This window comes from Dermacentor andersoni, chromosome 7 (genome assembly GCF_023375885.2).
Source record: "Dermacentor andersoni chromosome 7, qqDerAnde1_hic_scaffold, whole genome shotgun sequence".
In the NCBI taxonomy this organism is placed as follows: domain Eukaryota; kingdom Metazoa; phylum Arthropoda; class Arachnida; order Ixodida; family Ixodidae; genus Dermacentor; species Dermacentor andersoni.
Window position 1 is genome coordinate 29,039,745 of NC_092820.1, and position 20,798 is coordinate 29,060,542.

Sequence of the window (20,798 nt, forward strand, 5' to 3'; positions counted from 1 at the left end):
ATATGCATTTCTCTTAGTTATTAGCTTCGTGGAACTAGTTTCGAAAGGTTCATAGATGAATTTCCTGAACACTATGCTGTTGCAAGAGATGTCAATGCGTACGGCACTCTGTGGGGAACCCGCCGTGGTTGCTCAGTGGCTATGGTGTTGGGCTGCTGAGCACGAGGTCGCGGGATCGAATCCCGGCCACGGCGGCCGCATTTCGATGGGGGCGAAATGCGAAAACACCCGTGTACTTAGATTTAGGTGTACGTTAAAGAACCCCAGGTGGTCGAAATTTCCGGAGTCCTCCACTACGGCGTGCCTCATAATCAGAAAGTGGTTTTGGCACGTAAAACCCCATAATTTAATTTAAACTCTGTGGGGAAATTCTCGCTGCGATACAAGAGGGTGTTTATTTAAAGACTTCCCTAGTTTTCATCTTCTACATGCTTGCTTAATGTCAAAGAACGAACGTACTATGTCCTGGTACGTAAAACATAGCATGCATAGATTTAAACATATCATCAACTACGGCCATGCCATAACTTGAATCCATGAATTCGGTGGAATCGAAGCTTTCGTGAGCCACAAGGACAAAACTGCGCGCCACAAGGAAAAGCGTAGCAGGTTTTGCCCATGAAGCCGTCTCGCAACTCCGCTGGCCCACTGTGGCAAACCTTGTAAGCAGTGGGGTGTCAGTGTCGTATGTTGTATTAAGACGTATTCAAACAAAAGGAATATCGTGCCTAACCTTGCCGGAAGGCTCCCCAGTTACACCACACACCACCGCGTCCACACCGTGGGCTAAACCTTCGGACACTCCCACACGCTTTATTAAACAGGGCATAATAACTGCAGTTGGTATTGATTTGTCCTGCTGACACTGTTTGATTACGGCAGAGCATATCTTACTTCGAAGAAATGAAGGCTGCATGGTCTTCCTTTTCAGGCGGAATACTTTTTTGGTCAATATCAGTTTGAAGAGCGTGAGCTCTCACGTTAGTGTATCAACTGTTCATTTACGACGAGGAGACAAGCTGGTGAGTGTGCGATTCCAACATACTGGCACCAAAACGGTCGCTTAGGGAGCACCGCACGTTGACTGACATCGCCGACCTTCACGCGCATGCGCCAGGTTTTCGCCGGTTATGCGCCGCCGTTTTGCTAATAGTGTTCTGATCGCATCTGCGCCAGCTACACGTTTTCGTTTAAGGCGGTTGTCACGTGATTTCCTTGAAATATTTCCTAAAACATGGCAGCTCTGTCAGGTAAGAAAATTTTGCATTACGAACTTCTATATACTGTGTTGTTTATAAAATGCCGCGACAAAATTTACGGGAAGGTACGTTTGGATTCTACAAAAAATTGAAATGCTTGGTGCGCACCGCATTGTTCTGACCCGAATTTTGCAGGAAGATTGTATTCTTTAAACATGCGTTGTTCGGTCAAGCAGTAAATACCTTTGTATTTGCGACACGTTTTGAAAAACAAAATAACAGAACGTCGTAAGCACCTCCACATGTGGAGTATCGCTGCCTGCCGAGTACGAACCAGAAGAAAGAACCATTTCAATGATTTTATTGAAAGATGAGGAATAAAAAAAATTCTCTCTAGGTGCGAAGCCTAACTCAAAAGAAAAATGTGCTGAACTTATCAAAACCGCAGTTAAGGCCACTCTAACTCCGCATGCGTACACCGCATGCAAAGAGCGAACGGGTATCAAGCACTTGCGAACGCTTTCTACACGAAGTCGACAAGCCTGTTTTTTCTCTTTCTTTAACCTAACCACCGCTCGGCGTACCGTTTTAAAGGATGCGTTTATTTGCGTATACTTAAAATTAAGCAAGGATAGGCGCAAAACACATCTGCTGGTCTATCGATCTCCCGGGCTTTGCTGCTATTCCAGGTGCGTTATTGCAGTTATTGTCCTTTGTAAGAAAGTTGATGCATTTTCGTATTTTATTGTATCCTGGCACGCAGGACGCACACCCAACCATCGTTGAGCATGGATGAAAGTCGATGCACTCGTTGCCGAACCGCCTGGTGTACAGCTGCAATGTCGATACGAAGGCTGAGAAAGCAGGGACCAGTCGTGACGTTGACTACAGGGACCATAATGCACTGCGTGGGGCTGCCACAGAAAATGTTAGTGATATCGGTCTATTGCCAACAAGTTGCGTACTACTGCTCACTCGGAAAATATTCGTTGAGAAGTTACCATGTTGCGACGCACTACAGACGTCGTTTCGCTGACGAAATAAGACAATCGTCGTTCCATTACATAAAGTATGCCGCGAACTTTTTTTCTTAAAAGACCTAACGGTCTGGGAAGCCATGTACTTAAAACAAGATAGGGCAACTTACCTTCGCAGAAATAGGACACCCCGCACATGAACGTAAGAAATACGACGCACGTGGTCTTCATACCTGTGACAGAAGAAAGCTTTTAAATTGTGGCTGCACGAAATTCCGCGCTCGTTATGGGTTGTATGTGGCCAGCGAGCAAACTTGTAGTGGCCTGCCGCTCAGTTGCAACTTGTACGCTTTGACAATTCTGCTATCAAAGCATGACCATATGATTATGGTTCGAATTCATAACGTGAACCACTAATTGTATGATGCGCAGTAAAACAGAAAATGTGGGGTACGGATCTCTTGCTGGGAGCAGGTAAGAAAGATGCACGAAAAAAGCACTTTGGCAAAGCCTATGTTGCTGCGCATTAGTGGACATTGTAAAGTGCACGATAGGGTAGAGTAGCCGCAATCTGTTTATTCCTGTTAATTCTTATGGTGTCTATAACAAATGAAGTTGACGTTATTTTGTCTAATATGGATGAGAGAACTGTGATTTTCGTGTTCTTGTATTTGCGGTGTGCCTCGCACCTTGAAGCTGCATTGAGGCGCTATTCGTCTGGTGCCCCCCCCCCCGCAAATGTGGGAAATAAAACGTCGTGGATCAGTTACTGATTTTACTAATTGAAAATATGTTAAAGGTTAGCGAGAACAAGACCACAATGTTGATACTCTAAATAAAGGGAAAAGAAAACATGGACTAAGGTAGTACAAGATACAAGACCCATACGCTAGCTTCAACAAATGATTTTTTTAAACAGGGCGCGAATATAGACATGCATGGAAATATTTGACGCGTCGTACCAACAAGGCCGAAGAAAATAAAAAGAACCGTAGGTAGCCTTTGAATACAAACACGCGTGCTGGTATTCATGACGCCGTACGTTTTTAAAAAGATGGTTCACCCGTATAGAGAAAATGTAGAAATTGAGTTTTGGTTGCTTGCAATCGCGCTCTTGTTAAACGCCGGACCCTGGCTGAAGCGTCCAAATGAAAAGTTAGTTTGGGCGTTTCTACGTGCGCCTGCACTTCTTTGAATATGTATGTATATATATAGGAAGAACGCCTGTTTCATCAGCTACCGGTGTCTTTTTGGTAAGCGAGAATAAGGGGTGGGATTTCCAGTTGATAAGGACATAGCGGGCAATATTTATGAATTCTAGAGCATTATTCAAAAGGTAGAAGTTGTTGTAATCAAGCTACAGTGGAGATATATATTGAAGGTAGTACATGCCTACGTTCCGAATTCCCGTCATGATGAGGAATAGAATAGTTTTATGAAGGTGGTGAATTACCAAAACAAAGGGGCAAACTCAGTACACCGTAGCCACGGGCGACTTCAATGCAAAGGCAAGGAAAAAGCAGGCTGCCCAGGGGAACCAGCAACATGAAACTACAGTATCGATTTGAGGAACAGTAGAGGATAGAAATAAACTCCGAACGCCGAAAGAAATAAACGCCGAAAGAAATAAACTCCGAATAATTAATGATTTAGCAAGCGCAGTAGCAGGAAGTGGACCTGGAAAAACGGGGAAACAAGAAATGAAATAGAGTTTGCACTCTCTTCCGATCCCTGCATAGTGCAGGATGTAGAACTGTTAGGTAGGGTAAAGAGCAGCGATCATGAATTCTTGAAGTAGAGGATTGCTCTTAACTTGAAGAGAGATGGATTAAAATTAGTCGAGAAGCAACAGACCAACATGATGCAGTAAGGGCAAAAGCAGACGAATGTAAGGCTGGTGCTTGCAAACAAAAAAAACAGCTATAGAGCAGGGGGATGAATATAACACCGAGGTAATGAATGAAATTGTAACTAGGCTGATTTCAGAAGCAGCAATGAAAGTGGGAGATAAGGCACCAAGCTAACCAGTAGGTAAGCTCCCCTGAGTAGCAAAGGAAATAATAAAAAATACTACCCGACAAAGCATGAAAGTGTTGAACTCAAGAGATCAGATAGAATTCGCTGAGCTGTCAAAGCTGGTAAAAAGACGAAAGGAAGCAATATTTGAAGTCATAATGTCAGAAATATTTAGAAAGCAGTAAAAAATGGCCGCAGTATGAAATTAGTGAGAAGAGAACTTGGGATAGTACACGGCAACACGCCTGCAGTGTGAGATAAGCAGGGTAATGTCAACAGCAATCTCGATGTTATAGCAGAAATAACGCAATTCTGTACTGACCTGTAGAGTACCAAGAGCAGCCACTCAACATTTACTGAAAGTAGTGAAAAGAAGAGACAGAGGTTTCTTCTATAATTAGCCATAAAGCTTGACTTTGCAAGCCATGTCCCCAGAAAAAGCGGCAGAAGAAGACAGAAAAGTGGGCAATTTCAAGAAATATGGAGGTGATATTATGCTCGAGTGGACTTGGTGATAATATGGAGTGGACTTGGTGGCACCGACCCGACGACCATGCTTATTCCTGCTCTTTTCGTTGTGCAGATTGCGCTGTGGCCAAGCGGCCTCACCGCCGGGCAGGCCACACGTATGCACGCAAACGGAACAATGCCAGTCGCTTCGGATGACAGAGCACGGGACAACAAATCTGCGCAGACTCCGATCACGATCGACGCCCTTCAACTACGCAGCGACCACGTCACGGATGCGGTCACGTCAACCTTATCAGGCACTCGGTAGTATATAAACCCGACCCATGACCCCCATCCGCTTAAGTGGACTTGGTGGCACCGACCAGACGACCACGCTTATTCCTGCTCTTTTCGTTGTGCAGGTCAGTAACTACTTTGTACCCTCTTTACGGGACAATGATGTAACGCTGACGGTGCTTCCAAGTCCACGCTTTCTTGCTGTACTGAGTGTTGAGTGCTATGATGTATTTAAGCTATTGCTACTAACATCGGGCGATGTCGAGCTTAACCCCGGTCCGACGTCAGACTCAGAATCGAATACTCGTCCTAGTAACGACGTTCTGAAACAAATTCTGAAAGAACAATCTAAAACCAACAAAACGTTAAAAGAACTAGCAACTAACTTCAAAAAGGTTGAGCGAACAGTTGATAACATGGAAACAAGGCTTCCCGCAATTGAAAACGACATGGAACGACAGAAGTATTACGAAGAGAAGTTGGCCGAATGTAAAAATAATTATGACACCACGAAAAATCAAATCCAAGATCTTGCATTGAAATTGGACGATTTAGAAAATAGAAGTCGACGGAACAACTTGATTATTTATGGCGTAACGGAAAAGCCTAACGAAGATATGGTTTCACTCGAAAAGATAGTGAGAGAAAACATTTTAAAAGAAACGCTAGGCATTGAAGTGAAAACCCTTGAAAGGACTCACAGGATAGGTACAGTCGCGATCTTTTTGACGGTGAACACGGCAGCACGTGGCTTTCCGTACTGCCAGCGCAGTTTAGTGGCATCACCGAGAAGCAGTGCGCATGCGCAGTGCGTCTCGTGTGAGAATTCTACCTTCTCGCGCATTGCGTCACTCAAGCACGCGCGGGTCGTCTGCTACACGCGCACCGCGACAAGGGAGAGAGAGAGAGAGAATCAACTTTTGAACTGAGCGCTTAGTGGCGGTTGGTGCGCGCTGGCACCAGATGGGGTGGAACCTTATTCGCAGGTCCCATATGCGTCCAGCAGTTCCTGGCCCCTAGCCGCCAGCGCGAGCTGGGTCGGTAGGTCGGGGCTGGACAACAAGGTCTCCCATCGCTCGGGGGGGTTGGGGCTGGGGAGGGTGGGGGGTAGGGATGGTGGGGGGTTCTTGAGCTTAGTGCACTCTGCAATGATGTGTGCTAGAGTGCCTTTTGACCGTCTGCAAAAAGGGCATGAAGTGTCATGCTCTGTTGGGAACATCTTGTGCAAGAGCACGGGATGCGCTAGCGACCCCGCTTGCGTGCGTCGCAGGATCGTTTGCTGCTGTCGGCTGAGTTGCTGATGCGGACGGGGAAGCCTACATCTGCCGCTTCTGTACATTTGCGTGATTTCTTTGTAGCTTGTCACGGGGTGCGGTAGCTCTGGCTCGTCCTCGGCCCGGATTGACAGTTCTCGGGCATAGTGGTCGGCGAGTGCGTTGCCTTCCACTTGCGAGTGAGCCGGGACCCACACGAGCTCAACGGCCCGTCCCGGTGATTTGCATTTGGTGAGGATCGCTAGTGCCGCGGGAGAGATGTTCCCCTTGCGGTAGCTTGCGTAGGCGGTCTGGGAGTCTGTGACCACGGTCCTCACTCCCGGTTGTGCGAGTGCGAGGGCCACGGCCACTTCTTCTGCTTCGGCTATATTTGTCGTCCGTATCGACGCGCCTGTGACCAGTTTATCGATGGTGGTGACGACCGCCGTTGCTCTGGTTCCGTGCTTGGGAAGCGAGGCGTCCGCGTAGAGAACCTCTGGGTCCTTTTCCAGCTGTCGAGCCATTGCCTTGGCCCGCGCAGAGCGTCTCTCGTCGTTCCTCCCCGGCTGCATGTTCCGGGGGAGAGGCTTGGTCTTAATAATGTCTCTCCACGTTGTGGGGAGTGGCTCCGTTGTCGGTTGCTGTTCAATTTGCCATCCTATCTTGCGTAGGACGGCCCGACCGTGCTCTGTCCGGCTCAGCCTTACTCTCTGGTGGGATAGGTGTGCTTCCACCAGCTCTTCCACCGTGTTGTGGGCACCCATTTCCAGCAGCTTCTGCGTTGACGAGTAGACTGGGATGCCCATCGCGAGTTTCACTGCTTTCCTTATCGTCGTGTTCAGCGTCTCGCGGTTCACCTTCGCAAGCTGGAGGTACGGGGCGGAGTACGTTACGCGTGACACGACGAATGCCTGCACCAGGCGCAGTGCGTCTTCTTCTTTGATTCCTCTGTTCCGGTTGGTGACTCTCCGGATCATGCTCAGGACTTGCTCCGATGTGGTCTTGATTTTGTTGACGGCTGCGTGCGCCTTGCCGTCGCTGCGCAACAGAAGGCCCAGTATCCGGATCTGCTGCGTTGGTTTGATCACTGTGCCGTCGATGGTGATGATTATGTTTGGCGGCGGCTCTTTCTTCGGTCCTCCGGGCTGTACCATGAGCAGCTCCGATTTCTGTGGAGCGCAGCTCAGGCCGCAGGTCGTGGCATACTCGTGGACGGTCGTTGCCGCTCTCTGCAGGGCTTCCTCCACCCAGGCGTCGGACCCCGCGCGGTTCGTCCACACCGTTATATCGTCGGCATAGAACGCGTGGTCCACGCCCTCGATCTGATTCAGTAGTTCGGGCAGGGGCAGGAGTGCTAGGTTGAAAAGCAGAGGCGACAGGACAGACCCCTGTGGGGTACCCCTGTCTCCGAGCTCCACAGGCTCTGACCGTTCATTTCCTATCCGGATAGTTGCTGTTCTATTGGTCAGGAAATCTTTAATATAGCCGTAGGTCTTGCGGCCACAACCCGTCTTGCGCAGGTTCTCGAGCATGCTGGCGTGGGACACGTTGTCGAAGGCCCCTTTCAGGTCCAAAGCCAGTATACCCCGGGGCGCGTGCCTCGTTGCTCTTTTAATCACTAATTCGTGTAATTGGATCAGGACGTCTTGGGTGCTCAGGTGCTGGCGGAATCCATACATGGTCGCTGGCATCTGATTTGTCTCGTCCAGGTGTGCTTGAAGTCTTCTGAGAACCATGCGTTCCATGACCTTGCCCACACAGGACGTGAGCGAGATAGGGCGCATGTTCTCGATCGTCAGAGGTTTGCCGGGTTTAGGTATGAACCTTACCTCGGCCTCTTTCCATTCTACGGGCAGCCTCGAGCTTTCCCAGGTTCTGTTGATGTGACCCAGGAGCCCGTGTGCCGCCGCATCACTCATGTTATTGAGCAGCTTGTATGTAATGGCGTCCGTTCCGGGTGCGCTCCTCTTATTACTCTCGTCTATGGATGTTAATAATTCCGTGATGGTGAACGGTTCATCCAATGCCGGATTTTCCGGCCCCCCGTACTCGTCCGGTATCGGAAACCGCCCTCTCTCCGTCTTGAGATAGATCGCCTTGAGGTCTTCAATGAGCCTTTGGCCGTTGCCATCGTAAGCGTTCAGAACTTTGGTGAGGTTGCGGTTGGTTGCGGTCTTGCTGCTCAACGGTTCGATCAGGTGTCTGAGCAGGCACCAGGTCTTGCGCGCCGAGAGCTTTCCCTGCAGCCCGTCGCACGTACTCATCCAGTTCTCTCGGCACAGCTTGGTTGCGTATTCAGCGATCTGTTTGTTGAGGAGCGCGATGCGTTTGACGAGCTTCTTGTTTCGTCGTTGACGCTTCCATCTTCGCGTGAGCGAGTGCCGCGCCTCCCACATGTGTGCTAGTTTGGCGTCGACGAAGGGCGTCTGCATCGTTGTTACAACTTCTTGAGTAAATCTGTCGAGCACCATCTTTTGTTCTCGCGCCCATTCTGCGTACGTTTGATGTCTGTCCTCATTCTCGTTTTCTCCGGAGGTCTCGTTTTCTTCGTCCGTGTGCTTGCGCATTCGGTCCCAGTCGGTGATCCGGGCTTTGCCGAGGGCTGCCCGGTACCTTGGTCCCTTGATCGTTACACTTATGATGCTGTGGTCGGAGCCCAGGTCTACGTCTTCGTTCCGCCAGACCACTTCTAGGGAGCCCGCCATCCACGACAGGTCCGGGGTGGTGTCCCTGTTGACGCTGTTTCCCTTTCGGGTGACGACGCCCGGTTCATTAAGGAGCGCCATTCCTTGGTCCTCCATTGCCTGTGCTAGAGCCTTGCCTCGTTCAGATTGGTATTTGTAACCCCATGTAGTGTGAGGGGCGTTGAAGTCGCCTAGGACCAGGAGCGGCCTGTTCCCCGCCAACCTCTTCGCCTGGCTTACTGTTGTTTCGAAGTCGTACTGCCTTTGTGACGGTCTGCAGTATGCGCTCATTACAAACAGGTTTCCGGCACTGCCAATAGTCCTTGTGTGAACCTCGACCAGCGTGTGTTCGCAGCCCTCTTGCGCCGTGAGGTGCTGGGTGGCTGCTATGTTGGTGCGCACCAGTAACGCCGTCCCGCCTTCCGTCGGATCCGTGTAGGTCACGTAACCCGGGAGTCTGGGTCTGCCGTGTGTCTCTTGTAACGCGATCAGATCCGGTTTCTGGTCGAGCCCATCTATGTGAAGTTGTAACTCGGCTTCCTTGGTGCGGATGCCCCTGCAATTCCATTGGTAAATGATCGTTGTTTCCCCCCCGCGGATTTGCTTTCTACTGTTCGGCGTCTGCGCCATTTTCCTTTAACGTTTTGATGCGACCGCGCCTGTACGCGATCGATTCTTTGACTTTATTGGCGCGTTCATTCCTTAGCGCTGCGAACTTGTTCTTCACGGTTATTGTCGCTGTCTTCGCCGCCAGTCGTTCGTGCTTGACTGACAGGATCTTTATTTGACCCTCGAAGGCCTCTAACCTGGCATTCATATTGCCGAGATTCTCGTTAATTTGATTCATGGCTGCGAGTATCGCTGCCAGTTTGCCCTCTTGCGGCGGTTGCTGTTGTTGATGTGACGTCTGCGGTGCCGCTGCTGCCGTCTTGCAGTCAGCGGTGGTTTCAGCGTCCATCTCTTCTTGAACATTCAATGCTTGTTGCATGGGCTGCGCATCTACTCTCCGCTCTTCACGGGGTGAGAGGGAGTCCCGCCGCGGCACCTTGCGTTTCTCGTTGGCGTCCTCGGGCACCGTGCTCGTTTTGGTTATTTTAGTTGCTGAGTTGCCGCTAACTAGCGCATCTATTTTACTCATGAGTGCTCTGATCTGCACATTCTGTTCCTGAATCTGGATGTTTTGCCTTTCGATTAGTCTTTTAAGTTCTGTACATTCGCCGCACTCTTGGCGTGTTGCGGCGTTTTGGTTAGAGGGGGGAGGTGGGGTAGGGTTGAGGGGTGGGAACTCTCTGTCGTTCCCTAGAGCGACGGAAGACCTGTTGGTCCAGCCCACCTTTTTCTCGGCGAGTATCCCTCGTTGGTTGGACTCGACCCGGGTTCTTGATCTGGTCCGGGACCTCGAACGGGACCCCCGGCGTCTTGCGCTCGAGCTACGACTGCCTCCTTTCCCCATCGTCTCCCAGCGGCGGCCGTCCTTGGAGCCGGCCGATGGCGCCTGGTCGGCCCTGTTCGGGCCATCCCGGGAACGGGATCTCGATCGTTGGCGGCTTTGGTGGCTGCCCTTGCGGGCCGGCGTTCTCGAACGGCTCCGCGAAGAGGTGCTGCGTTGGGGTCGGCCTGCAGGAGCTCTTTCTTGGCTGCTGTCGTCGATGGCCCGGCGCCGCTCCCAGCGCCGGCGCCGCACCACGTACGGCGTCTTAAATTTTGCCTTACAGGCCCGGTCGGCGGTGAGATGCTTGCCGCCGCACAGGCCGCACTTAGGCACGCACGCATGCTCTTTGTCCGGGTTGGCGATGCCGCACCCCCGGCAGATGCGATTTTGGGGATTGGGGCACACGTCCATTCGGTGTCCGACGCGGCCGCACTGGTAGCAGACGTCGATCTGCTTGCGGTGCAGTGAACATTCAACGAGCAGGTTCCCGTAACGCACGTAATTGGGTACCTTGGGTCCCTCGAAGGCGATCACCACGGATCTGGTCTTGCCAATCCGTTTCGCCTGCAACGCCGTCGGGTTGTGCTTGTGCACCACTAGGTCTTGAATTTCTTGGGCGGTGTCCTCTAGCGGGATGCCCCGTATCACTCCTTTAACTGTTCCGTGAGGCGCCGATTCGTAAGTGCTCACCTCGTGGGCCGTTCCTCGAATGTCGATGCGTTTCACCATGGCGTACTTGTCGGCGTGCTCCCTCTTCGAGGTACTCACGACGATTATGTTCTGTTGATGGTTTGGACAAATAATATCTTCTCTTGCTGCAATTGCATCGACTTGGGCTGCCCCAGTAATGGCTCGGCTGATTTCGACCCGGGCCACATCGCTCACTTGAAGCCCGCCGCGTGGCCGCATTACAATCTTCACGTCTTCGCGCGGGAGGTCTGGCATTCTCGCGCCCTTGAGCAGCTTGCCCTTGTTTACCCGCGTCATCCTGTGACGAAGGCTCTTGTCGGTGGTGCCATAGATGTCATCGCCACGTCTGTTGCTGACGTCAACTGTGGATTCGGCGCCATCTTGGCTTGCGTGGCTCCTTTGCTGCAACTTCTCGCCGGCGGTTTTCCACCCCTCGGCTCTCGTGAGCTGATCCGGCGAAATTTCGTCGCCATCGACCTCAATTCTCATAGCGGTCGACATATTGGGTCCCTGTCCGCTTGCCAAATTAGCGATTGGTCGGTAATTGGCTGCGGCTCGATGCGGCCTGAGAGTAGGCCTACCGCTTCCCTCGGCCGAAGCCGAGGCCGGTGGGCGCTCTTCGTGGGTCACAAAATCGGTTCTAATTACCGAAGAAATGGACGCCTACCTCGGAATTGGGTATCCCGGTGGTCCACGTAGGTTCATACATCCAGTCGATGCGCTTTCATGAAGATCCGAGTTGAATAATCGGCGTGCACTGCAAGAGCGGTAACAATGTTGAAGTTGAAATTACATTCCACACGATGCATGAATAAACTTGAAACTGTTATCCTTTGCCGACGTTCCTATACTTGTAGGCGTAACAGTGACCACCCCTGTGTTCGAGGAAGGTATGTATTTGTTCCCATTACCACATTTATCAGAGCAGCTGCTTAACCTCAGCATGTCCCGTGTTCCTGAAGACGAGAGGTCGAAAACAGTAAAACTTTCGCTGAAGGAATATTTTCAGCGCTTCATCGGCGAATTGGTGCACAAGCCCCTGAAGACTGTCAATAGGATCATCCAAGCATTCAGGAAGGAAGGCCGCATTTCTGACTCCCCACATAGGCGTCGGGAAATGGTAGCGACAGATGAAGGAGACGCGCTTATGGTAGCTTCAGTAGTGGAGAATCCCTTTCAGTCCGCGAGGGAAGTGCGGGAGCTGCTCGATGTGGCCGCTTCAGTTCTTACCCTACGGCGACCCCTCAGGTGCGCTGGATTGCGAAGTTATGCGGCTGCATAAAAGCCCGTTCTCAGCGCTTCGAACAAGGTGTCACGACTGCAATTTGCCGAAGCTCACGCCTTGTGGACTTCCGATGACTGGGGCCGAGTAATCTTCTTGGAGGAGTCGACTTTTTCAACACGTCAAAACCAGTGCGCGCGGCTGTGGCGCTCAAGAGGGACACGGTAAGACAATTTTCTCTACGGATTTGATTTTGTGTGAAGAACTAAATTTAATATGCTTTCGATGCTGTTACGAGCCAACCAATCTGCAGGGAGTCGCGGCGAGCGGACGCACTTGCGTGAACGTGTGAGGCGCGCTGTCAAGACTTGCTGTCGGGCTTCTACACCGCATCGAGCGCCCTCTTACTTCGCAGCGCTACTGCAGCGAAACCTTGGACAACGTGCTCCTTCCTTACGCCCACGCCGCTTTACCAGATGCCGGTTTTGTGTTTCAGCATGACCTTGCGCCGGTGCACACAGCGAAAATTGTGAAAGAGCACCTAGAAACTAGTAGGGTCCATCTAGTCTCCTGGCCGGCCAAGGGCGCCTACATGAACATGTGCGAAAATGTATGGGGCCGCATAAAAGCAGCCATGGTGCGGCACCCTATTCATTTGGCAACTGAGGACGAGCTGTGGGAAGCTGTTAGCCAAGAGTGGGAGCACCTTAGAGCAAGTAACTTTGCACCTGCCCTGTGCTCTTCCCTACCGTGTAGAATGACAGCATTTCTTGCTGCAATAGGGAATATGACAGAATAGTAAAGAAAATGAAACAGCGATTATTTCAAGTTTACAGCTATTACTTTTCTAAGTCTTTCATTATCTTGTGAAAAATGCACAAAATAAAAATTCAGACGTTTGCGTTTTTAGCTTGTTTTCTGCATTGTGTGACTAAAGGAACCCGGGAGAAAAGAAATAAAAAAATTAGGTCACGATTTCCAGGTATTTAGCGTAACGCTAACAATGAGGAACAAACCATTTACATTGGAAACATCTCGATTATGCTTACAGTGATAATTCGGTCACTGCCGAGGAAACAAAAAACAGCTAGCAGACGACAAGCGAGCGCTCCGATGACGTGATGCGCGTGAAGGAAAGCTACTCTCGCCGCGCATGCGCACAGAGATTGTAAGGCGCCGCTTAACTGCGGTGGTAGTATCGAAGCCACGCGCTCCCGTGTTCACGCTCAAAAAGATTGCGACTGTACCCGCGCAAGTAACCGAGACCGCCCGATCATCCTTAGATTGTTTGATTACACCGAAAAAACCAAAATCTTATCTTGCTGCTACAAAGTGAAAGGCACACCATTAACTGTTTCCGAAGATTTTTCTAAGAGAGTAAGGGAAATCCGCACGCACTTGTGGCATTCAGCGGTGAATGAAAGGGCAAACGGAGCAAAGGTTAGGCTAACATTCGACAAACTGAGAATCGATGAAAAAGTGTATACTTGGGACGCAGTGAAGAATATTAGGACTGAATTACCGCAGAAAGCAAGTCTTTCAAAACAGTCCCTTTCCACTTCGACTTCGCTGAAATCCTCTCAAAACAAGAAAGTTTCCAAGTGACAGCCCAGTACCAAAACTTTACGAATCCTTTCCCTAAATGCCCGAAGTGTGGTAAATAAGTTTGATCAATTAGAAAACCTAATCCTGTCTTATCAACCTCACATTTTAGTAATAACAGAAACATAGCTTAACCCTGGTCTACGTGATTCTGAAGTTATTCCCCCTTCATACAAACTGTTCCGTAAAGACAGAGGATCAAGAGGCGGCGGTGTCGCGGTAGCAATTAAAAATAATATAATGTCCTTAGAACTTGATGGTATTCCCGACCATGATTGTTTATGGTGCAAAATAACATATTGTAACAAAAACAACTGTAGGGGGCGTTTATCGGCCCCCAAATGCAGCACCTCACTTCATCGATCAGATTCATGATTACCTTTCAAAACATACTAATTCTAGATCAAAACTTATTATTGTCAGGGATTTTAACCTTCCCGGAATAGAGTGGAACAACCACTCGCATGACGGCCGTGATGTCGCAAGTTCAGGATCACTGCTAAACGTGGCATTTACGTTTTCACTGAGCCAAATGGTGACTGATAAGACCCGTATCACTTCAATATCATCTTTACTTGACTTAGTCCTTATAAGTAATACATTAGAAGGATCTTCCGTGTTCATCGAGAATGGCATTTCAGACCACAAAGCGCTTATTCTAACCTGTCCCATTTCAACGACGCGAAAATACAAAAAACCACAACCTACATACTTTAAGGATTACACACGCGCAAATGATCCTGCTGTACTAGGTTTCCTAGAATTCCAGTTTCATTCATTCAATGAACTAACAAATGTACAAGAACTCTGGACGCGTTTTAGAAATATTGTTAAGTATTCCGAAAACACCTTGATTCCAAATACAAAGAAACGCGTTAACCGAGAATACCCGTGGATAACGCGTGAAATAATCCAGCTACAACTAAAAATAAAACGGCGGCGGATAAAGGGAACCAAGCGCACGTTAGACGATCTTATCACTACATTCAAACAAAAAATATCGGAAGCAAAAGCCCGTTTCTTTGACACTACATTACCTTCGTTTATGGCGCATGACCCTCACAAATTCTGGCAATATTTGTCAGATGAACGAGAAAAAATAACGCAAATCAAAATCTCGGATCATGTTATTCAGGACCCTGAACTCATTGCTAAAGAGATGAATAACTTCTTTCAGACAGTTTTTACGAAACATGCTACAAATGCAGCTTTAACACCTTACGATGTCAAAATACCAATGGAAGAATTAACTGTAAGTGAGGAGGGCATACTGTCTCGATTGCATAAGCTCGATCTTAAAAAAAATCTACCGGCCCCGAGCAGATTTCTAACTCTTTCTTAAGTCGATACGCAAGCTGGACATCAAAGTATCTACTTAAAATATTCACACTTTCTCTTCAAACATCAGTGTTACCAGATGATTGGCGCAAGGCTGCAATAATTCCAATACATAAATCGGGCTCGAGATTAGATTTAAATAACTACCGCCCAGTGTCATTAACAAGCTCATGCTGCAAAATAATGGAACACGTAATATTTAAGGCCATAATAACTTACCTCGAAACAAATGAACTTCTATATAAACAACAATATGGTTTCAGATCAAGCCTGTCAACTATAACCCAACTAGCAGAGTTAACTCATGACATAGCTAACGCATTTAATAATGATGGCCAATTAAATGCAGTTTTCTTAGACTTTTCTAAAGCGTTTGACGTAGTTCCGCACCAGGATTTACTCACAAAATTATGGGCTTTTGGTATCAGTAATAAAATAATATCATGGATCAACAGTTTTCTAAACAATCGTAAACAGAGCGTTTCAATCGATAATAATCTTTCACAATCACTCGATGTCTACTCCGGAGTACCTCAACGATCAGTTCTGGCACCACTTTTGTTCTTGATGTACATTAACGACATCCAGTTTTCCACTAAAAACTCAATTCAGATACGCCTGTTTGCTGATGACTGTGTCGTGTACACAGTCGTACACAACCAAGAAGACCAGATAGAACTTCATAATTCACTGCAAACAATTTACTCTTGGCGCAACACTTGGGGCATGAAACTGAACACATCAAAAACACATTGCATGTCTTTCACAAATAAGAAACTCCCGCTTAACGTTACATATTCGATCGGAAGGCCAACAATCAACAAAAGCGACCAGGTAAAATACCTAGGCATTAAACTCACGCCTAACCTTAACTGGGAGCCTCATATTTCGACCATGTGCCAAAAAGCCATAGGCAAACTATCCTTTATAAAAAGGAAACTGCGCGCAGCACCACCACCCCTCAAACTAAGTGCGTACAAAACACTAATAAGACCATGCCTAGAATACGCTGATCTAATCTGGAGCCCTCATCAAAAATGCCTTATAAATAAAATAGAATGCATACAAAAATTACCAATTAGGTTTGCATATTCGGACTACAAAAGGCAGTCCAGTAACTCAGGTCTGCTAGCAAGGGCAAACCTAAAATCCCTCTCGCAGAGAAGAGCAAATTCGCGACTAAAATTCATCTATCAATTATGCCATGGTCATTTCCAGATAGCACGTTCTCATTACCTGCAAGATAATCCAAAACGCTCAGCCAGACTAAATCATTCCAAAACAATCTATCTTCCCCCAAGTCGTGTTAATGTTCACAAGCATTCCCTTTTCGCGTCTGCCATTTCCCAGTGGAACAAGTTAACTAACGATATTGTGTATTGCAATAACATCGACTCTTTTACTAACCACATTCAGTGTATTTACTTGTCATCATGATTTCTTTTATTGCATTTTCGTACCACTCCTGCATGGGCCGTGAAGGGCGTGCAGTATATTCAAATAAAAAAAAAATAAGAAAAACTTGCGGCCCTTTGTACGCCATACCACACGACTTCAAGCGTAAAAAAGAACCTAAAGAATTCCAACATTATAATAATTTATAAGAAGGGAGACGTCAAACAATTGAATCATTATAGGCCCATTGGCTTGCTTTCAGAATAGTTAAGTCATACACCAAGATAATTTCCAGTAGGACCAGGGGAACACTCACTTCAGTCAATTTATAGGCTTGTTTCATGAAGAGATTTTCTACAATGGATCCCGTTCATGTCACAAACACGTAATTGAGAAATCTGCGGAGTACAATCGACCACTCTCTGACTTCCATAGATTAAGAAAAGGTATTTGATTCAGTAGAGGTAGCAGCACTCATGGAGACGTCGCGTAACCAAGGAGTACAGGAGGCATACGTGAATACCCTAGGAAACGCCTACACTGAGTTCGCAGCCCTTAGGCAAACTTAAGTTTAACAGTTCGCTATCCGCGCCCACTGGCTGGTGTAGCCGCAGCGGCTGTCAGTCGAACTACCGGCGCTGCAGTCGCGTCTTTCACCACGCGCCGCACTGAGTCTGCTCCTGCTGCAATGCGTCGTTTGCACCGACTGGCCTGTACCGTTTGTCCGTTGCTAAATGCAGTTTAGCTACACATTCAGAGTTTTGGGACGACCCTACAACGCTTAAGTAACAGGGACTTCACTGTGTCTGTGTATCTGTGTCACTGTGTCTCGCGGTCACGTCTCTCTTCAGGCCCGGTGCTTCGTCTGCAGTGTATTTGCTGCGAAGGGTTGCTTTAATCCCCTATCATGCACCGCTCGTTCGTCAGTGAATGTAATTGAGCTGCCACAGCAAAACTTTATGGCAAGGATGATGCGAAAAAAGTTACCCTGTGCCGATCTCCAAAAACACGCGTAGCTGCTGGCTCGAAGTTGAAGCTGTACTACAGAATTAAGCAGTCGTGCACGATGATTCAGCTTTCCAATCAACTTCCCGAGATTAGAACCGGCACGTTGCCGCACTCAGTTTTTTTTTTGCAGCCTATTCTTAACATGTGTAATAAAGACGATGAAAGTCTGTATAGAAGCAGCAGTATCAAGAGAGAATGCATTTTGACAGTCACTCACGGATATAGAAAGATGTACGTTCAATGTGACTGCCAGGAAGTGGCAAGAACCGATTACAAAACTGAACATTCACAGCTCAAAGGTTTTTTATTTAGATGAACAAAATTCGCAACGAACATTGTGAGGCCTTTTATTTACTTAAGCAACATTTTCCTTTGCGAAGTATTTTTGCCTTTTTCTGGCGGACTGTGTACCTGTGGGCTGTAAACAATAACCTTAAATATTTTCTTTCTTTATAAGTGCATGATCATGACCGTACAAAACTTGATTAAGCATGCCAAGATTTACAAATAATCTCATCCAAATGCAGGCACTCGCAGATAGCGTCTTTACATAGTTTCTCCAGCCTGACCGGGTTGTTCCAGAGTAAATCGCCGGAAATAGGACCCACCCAAATGCGTTACGAATAAATTTCAGAGCGCAGCTATTAAGCGGCTAGCGTCCTCCTTGTCCTACGGCGTAACCGAGCAAAGCGAAAGATGAGATCGAACGCGTAGTGCCGAAGGGACTGACAAAACGGCGAAAGAGAACAGGCGTGAGGAGGACTGCGGGGAGGAGGGTGCAGTGGTACCATGAGGCAGAAAGCGGAGGAGTGTATGGTAAAAGCGTGAGAAGGAAATCATAGTGCCACGCAAGACTTGCGACGACCGCTACGAGATGGCGCCAGATGAACACGCCGTCTAAAGTCCATTAGCAAGGGGCTTTAATGCCGTCGTCTGTTCACCGATGGCCTGCGGCGAGCGTGTCGCCCGGTACCAAAAATGGAAACAATGCACTGCATTAGTGGAGGTCTCTCTGCGGTGGCTACTGTCAATCGTGCCAACGCATCACCCACAAGCTGCCTAACGTGATCTCTCGATTAGTGTGGGAGTCGCGTCACACTTCGCTCCCTTTGCAACGTGTCGCACGAGTCAGATCAGACGCGCCAACCAATATTTCGCGAAATCAAAACACGTATAGAACTGCGCTCAAATTTCGCATCATGTATCACGTTTCTTAGCTTCGAGATGTGTTCATAAAGATCGGAAAAAATGAGGTCGAAGATCGCGCCACGAACCCGCGTCCATATTTCCCGCAAGTATCGATATACCTTTGTTTTCAAGAATAACGTTTAAAAATATCCGTCGTCGTCCTTAACATGACGTTCGCACATTTCGCACTTATCTGTGAGGAACTCTTCCTTTCGGCGTAGCATGTGTTTCCATGTGTAAAACTCTCTGTCGTCATCGCGGTGCGAGCAAAAACAGTGAGCACCAGCATTAGTATGGATCTAGCAACTGGAGCAGCCGTGGACAAAGCAGGAACGCATAGGAAACTTATCCCTGTCATGTGATTGCAAAACACTTCTGCGTGATACTTTTCACCGGGAAAAGCAGCCTCACGTCAAGCATCGCCAACAACATGACGGCAGTATACCGACAGGCCGTAGAGCACCACTAAAATCAACACAGAAGTGAAAGCAGAAGCTGCAGAAGTGACGATCGCAACGCCACTAGATTGCGCGACCACAACTTCGGCCATCTCCCGAGCGGCGTTGTGAAACTGAAGTGTATCTAAGAACGTTGTTCACAGCCACCGTGTTTCTTCACAAGTTAAAAGAAATACGAAGCAAGGGCTTAGGCAAAGAGACAAACTGTCCAGTGCTAGTCACTGCATGCTCGGAAGTATTCAAGATATTAGAATGGGAAGGCTTAAGAGAGCGGATCATTGGTGAATATCTAAACATGCTTCGGTTTACGGATGACATTGATCCTTTAGTGATAAAGATTAATCCGGAGTCCCCACTACGGCGTGTGTCATAATGAAATTGTGATTGCCGCATGTAAAACTCCAGAATTTAATACCAGTTTATTTTAATGGACCTGCGCAGGTCATGGGGAGATAAGCGGTGGACCGATAAAGTTAAAGATTTGTTGCCAAGAGAAGGCAAGCGCAGTCAAGGACGGCAGAAAATTAGGTCGAGCGTTCAAATTATTCAATTTGGAGGTGAAAGTTGGAATCAGCTAGCGCAAGACCGCAGATGCCTGGGAGAGGCTTTCGTCCTGCAGTGGACATAAAAATACCCTGATGCTACGTATATATATATATATATATATATAGTCATATCATAAGAAGCCAACAAACACTGACACTAAGGACAACATAGGGGAAATTACTTGTGCTTAATAAATGAAATAAAGAAACGATAAATTATAGGAAACTAAAGTGGATGAAAACACAACTTGCCGCAAGTGGGATCACGTTCTCGTGACGCCTGCGGCAAAAAGGACGTTCCACGTCCGCCGCCAAGGTATGGGAGTGGTGGCGTTGGCTAACACTCTCAGGGTTCTACTAGGACACGTAAATACCCAAAAAGTGGATGGGAAAGCGGTGCCGCGGTAGCTCAATTGGTAGAGCATCGCACGCGAAATGCGAAGGTTGTGGCTTCGTTTCCCACTTGCGGCAAGTTGTTTTTTATCCGCTTTAGTTTCCTATAATTTATGGTTTCTTTATTTCATTTATGAAGCACAAGTAATTTCCCCTATGTTGTCCTTGGTGTCAGTGTTTGTTGGCTTCTTATGATATGACTAATAAAAATCGGGCCCCTCGGTCAACCCCCTTTCTTCTTGTGTATATATATATATATATATATATATATATATATATATATATATATATATATACAGCAGCAGCAGACGGGTGGGTCTAAAAATTAATCTGCAGAAAACTAAAGTAATGTTTAACAGTCTCGCAAGAGAACAGCAGTTTACGATAGGTAGCCAGGCACTGGAAGTGCTAAGGGAATACATTTACTTAGGGCAGGTAGTGACTACGGATCCGGATCATGAGACTGAAATAATCAGAAGAATTAGAATGGGCTGGAGTGCGTTTGGCGGGCATTCTCAGATCATGAACAGCAGGGGGCCATTATCCCTCAAGACAATATTGTATAACAGCTGTGTCTTACCAGTACTTACGTATGGGGCAGAAACCTGGAGCCTTACGAAAAGGGTTCTACTTAAATTGAGGACGACGCAA

The 20,798-nt window shown here is 47.9% G+C and overlaps 1 protein-coding gene across 1 annotated transcript in view; it reads right to left on the reverse strand.

Moving 5' to 3' along the window:
* LOC140219238 (uncharacterized) overlaps positions 1–20,798 on the reverse strand; it is a 301,899-nt gene that overhangs the window by 265,879 nt on the left and 15,222 nt on the right. Inside the window, exon 2 of the mRNA XM_072289047.1 lies at positions 2,347–2,409. Coding sequence (XP_072145148.1) covers positions 2,347–2,407 — 61 coding nt within the window. The 5' untranslated portion in view covers positions 2,408–2,409. The remainder of the gene's footprint in view (positions 1–2,346; positions 2,410–20,798) is intronic.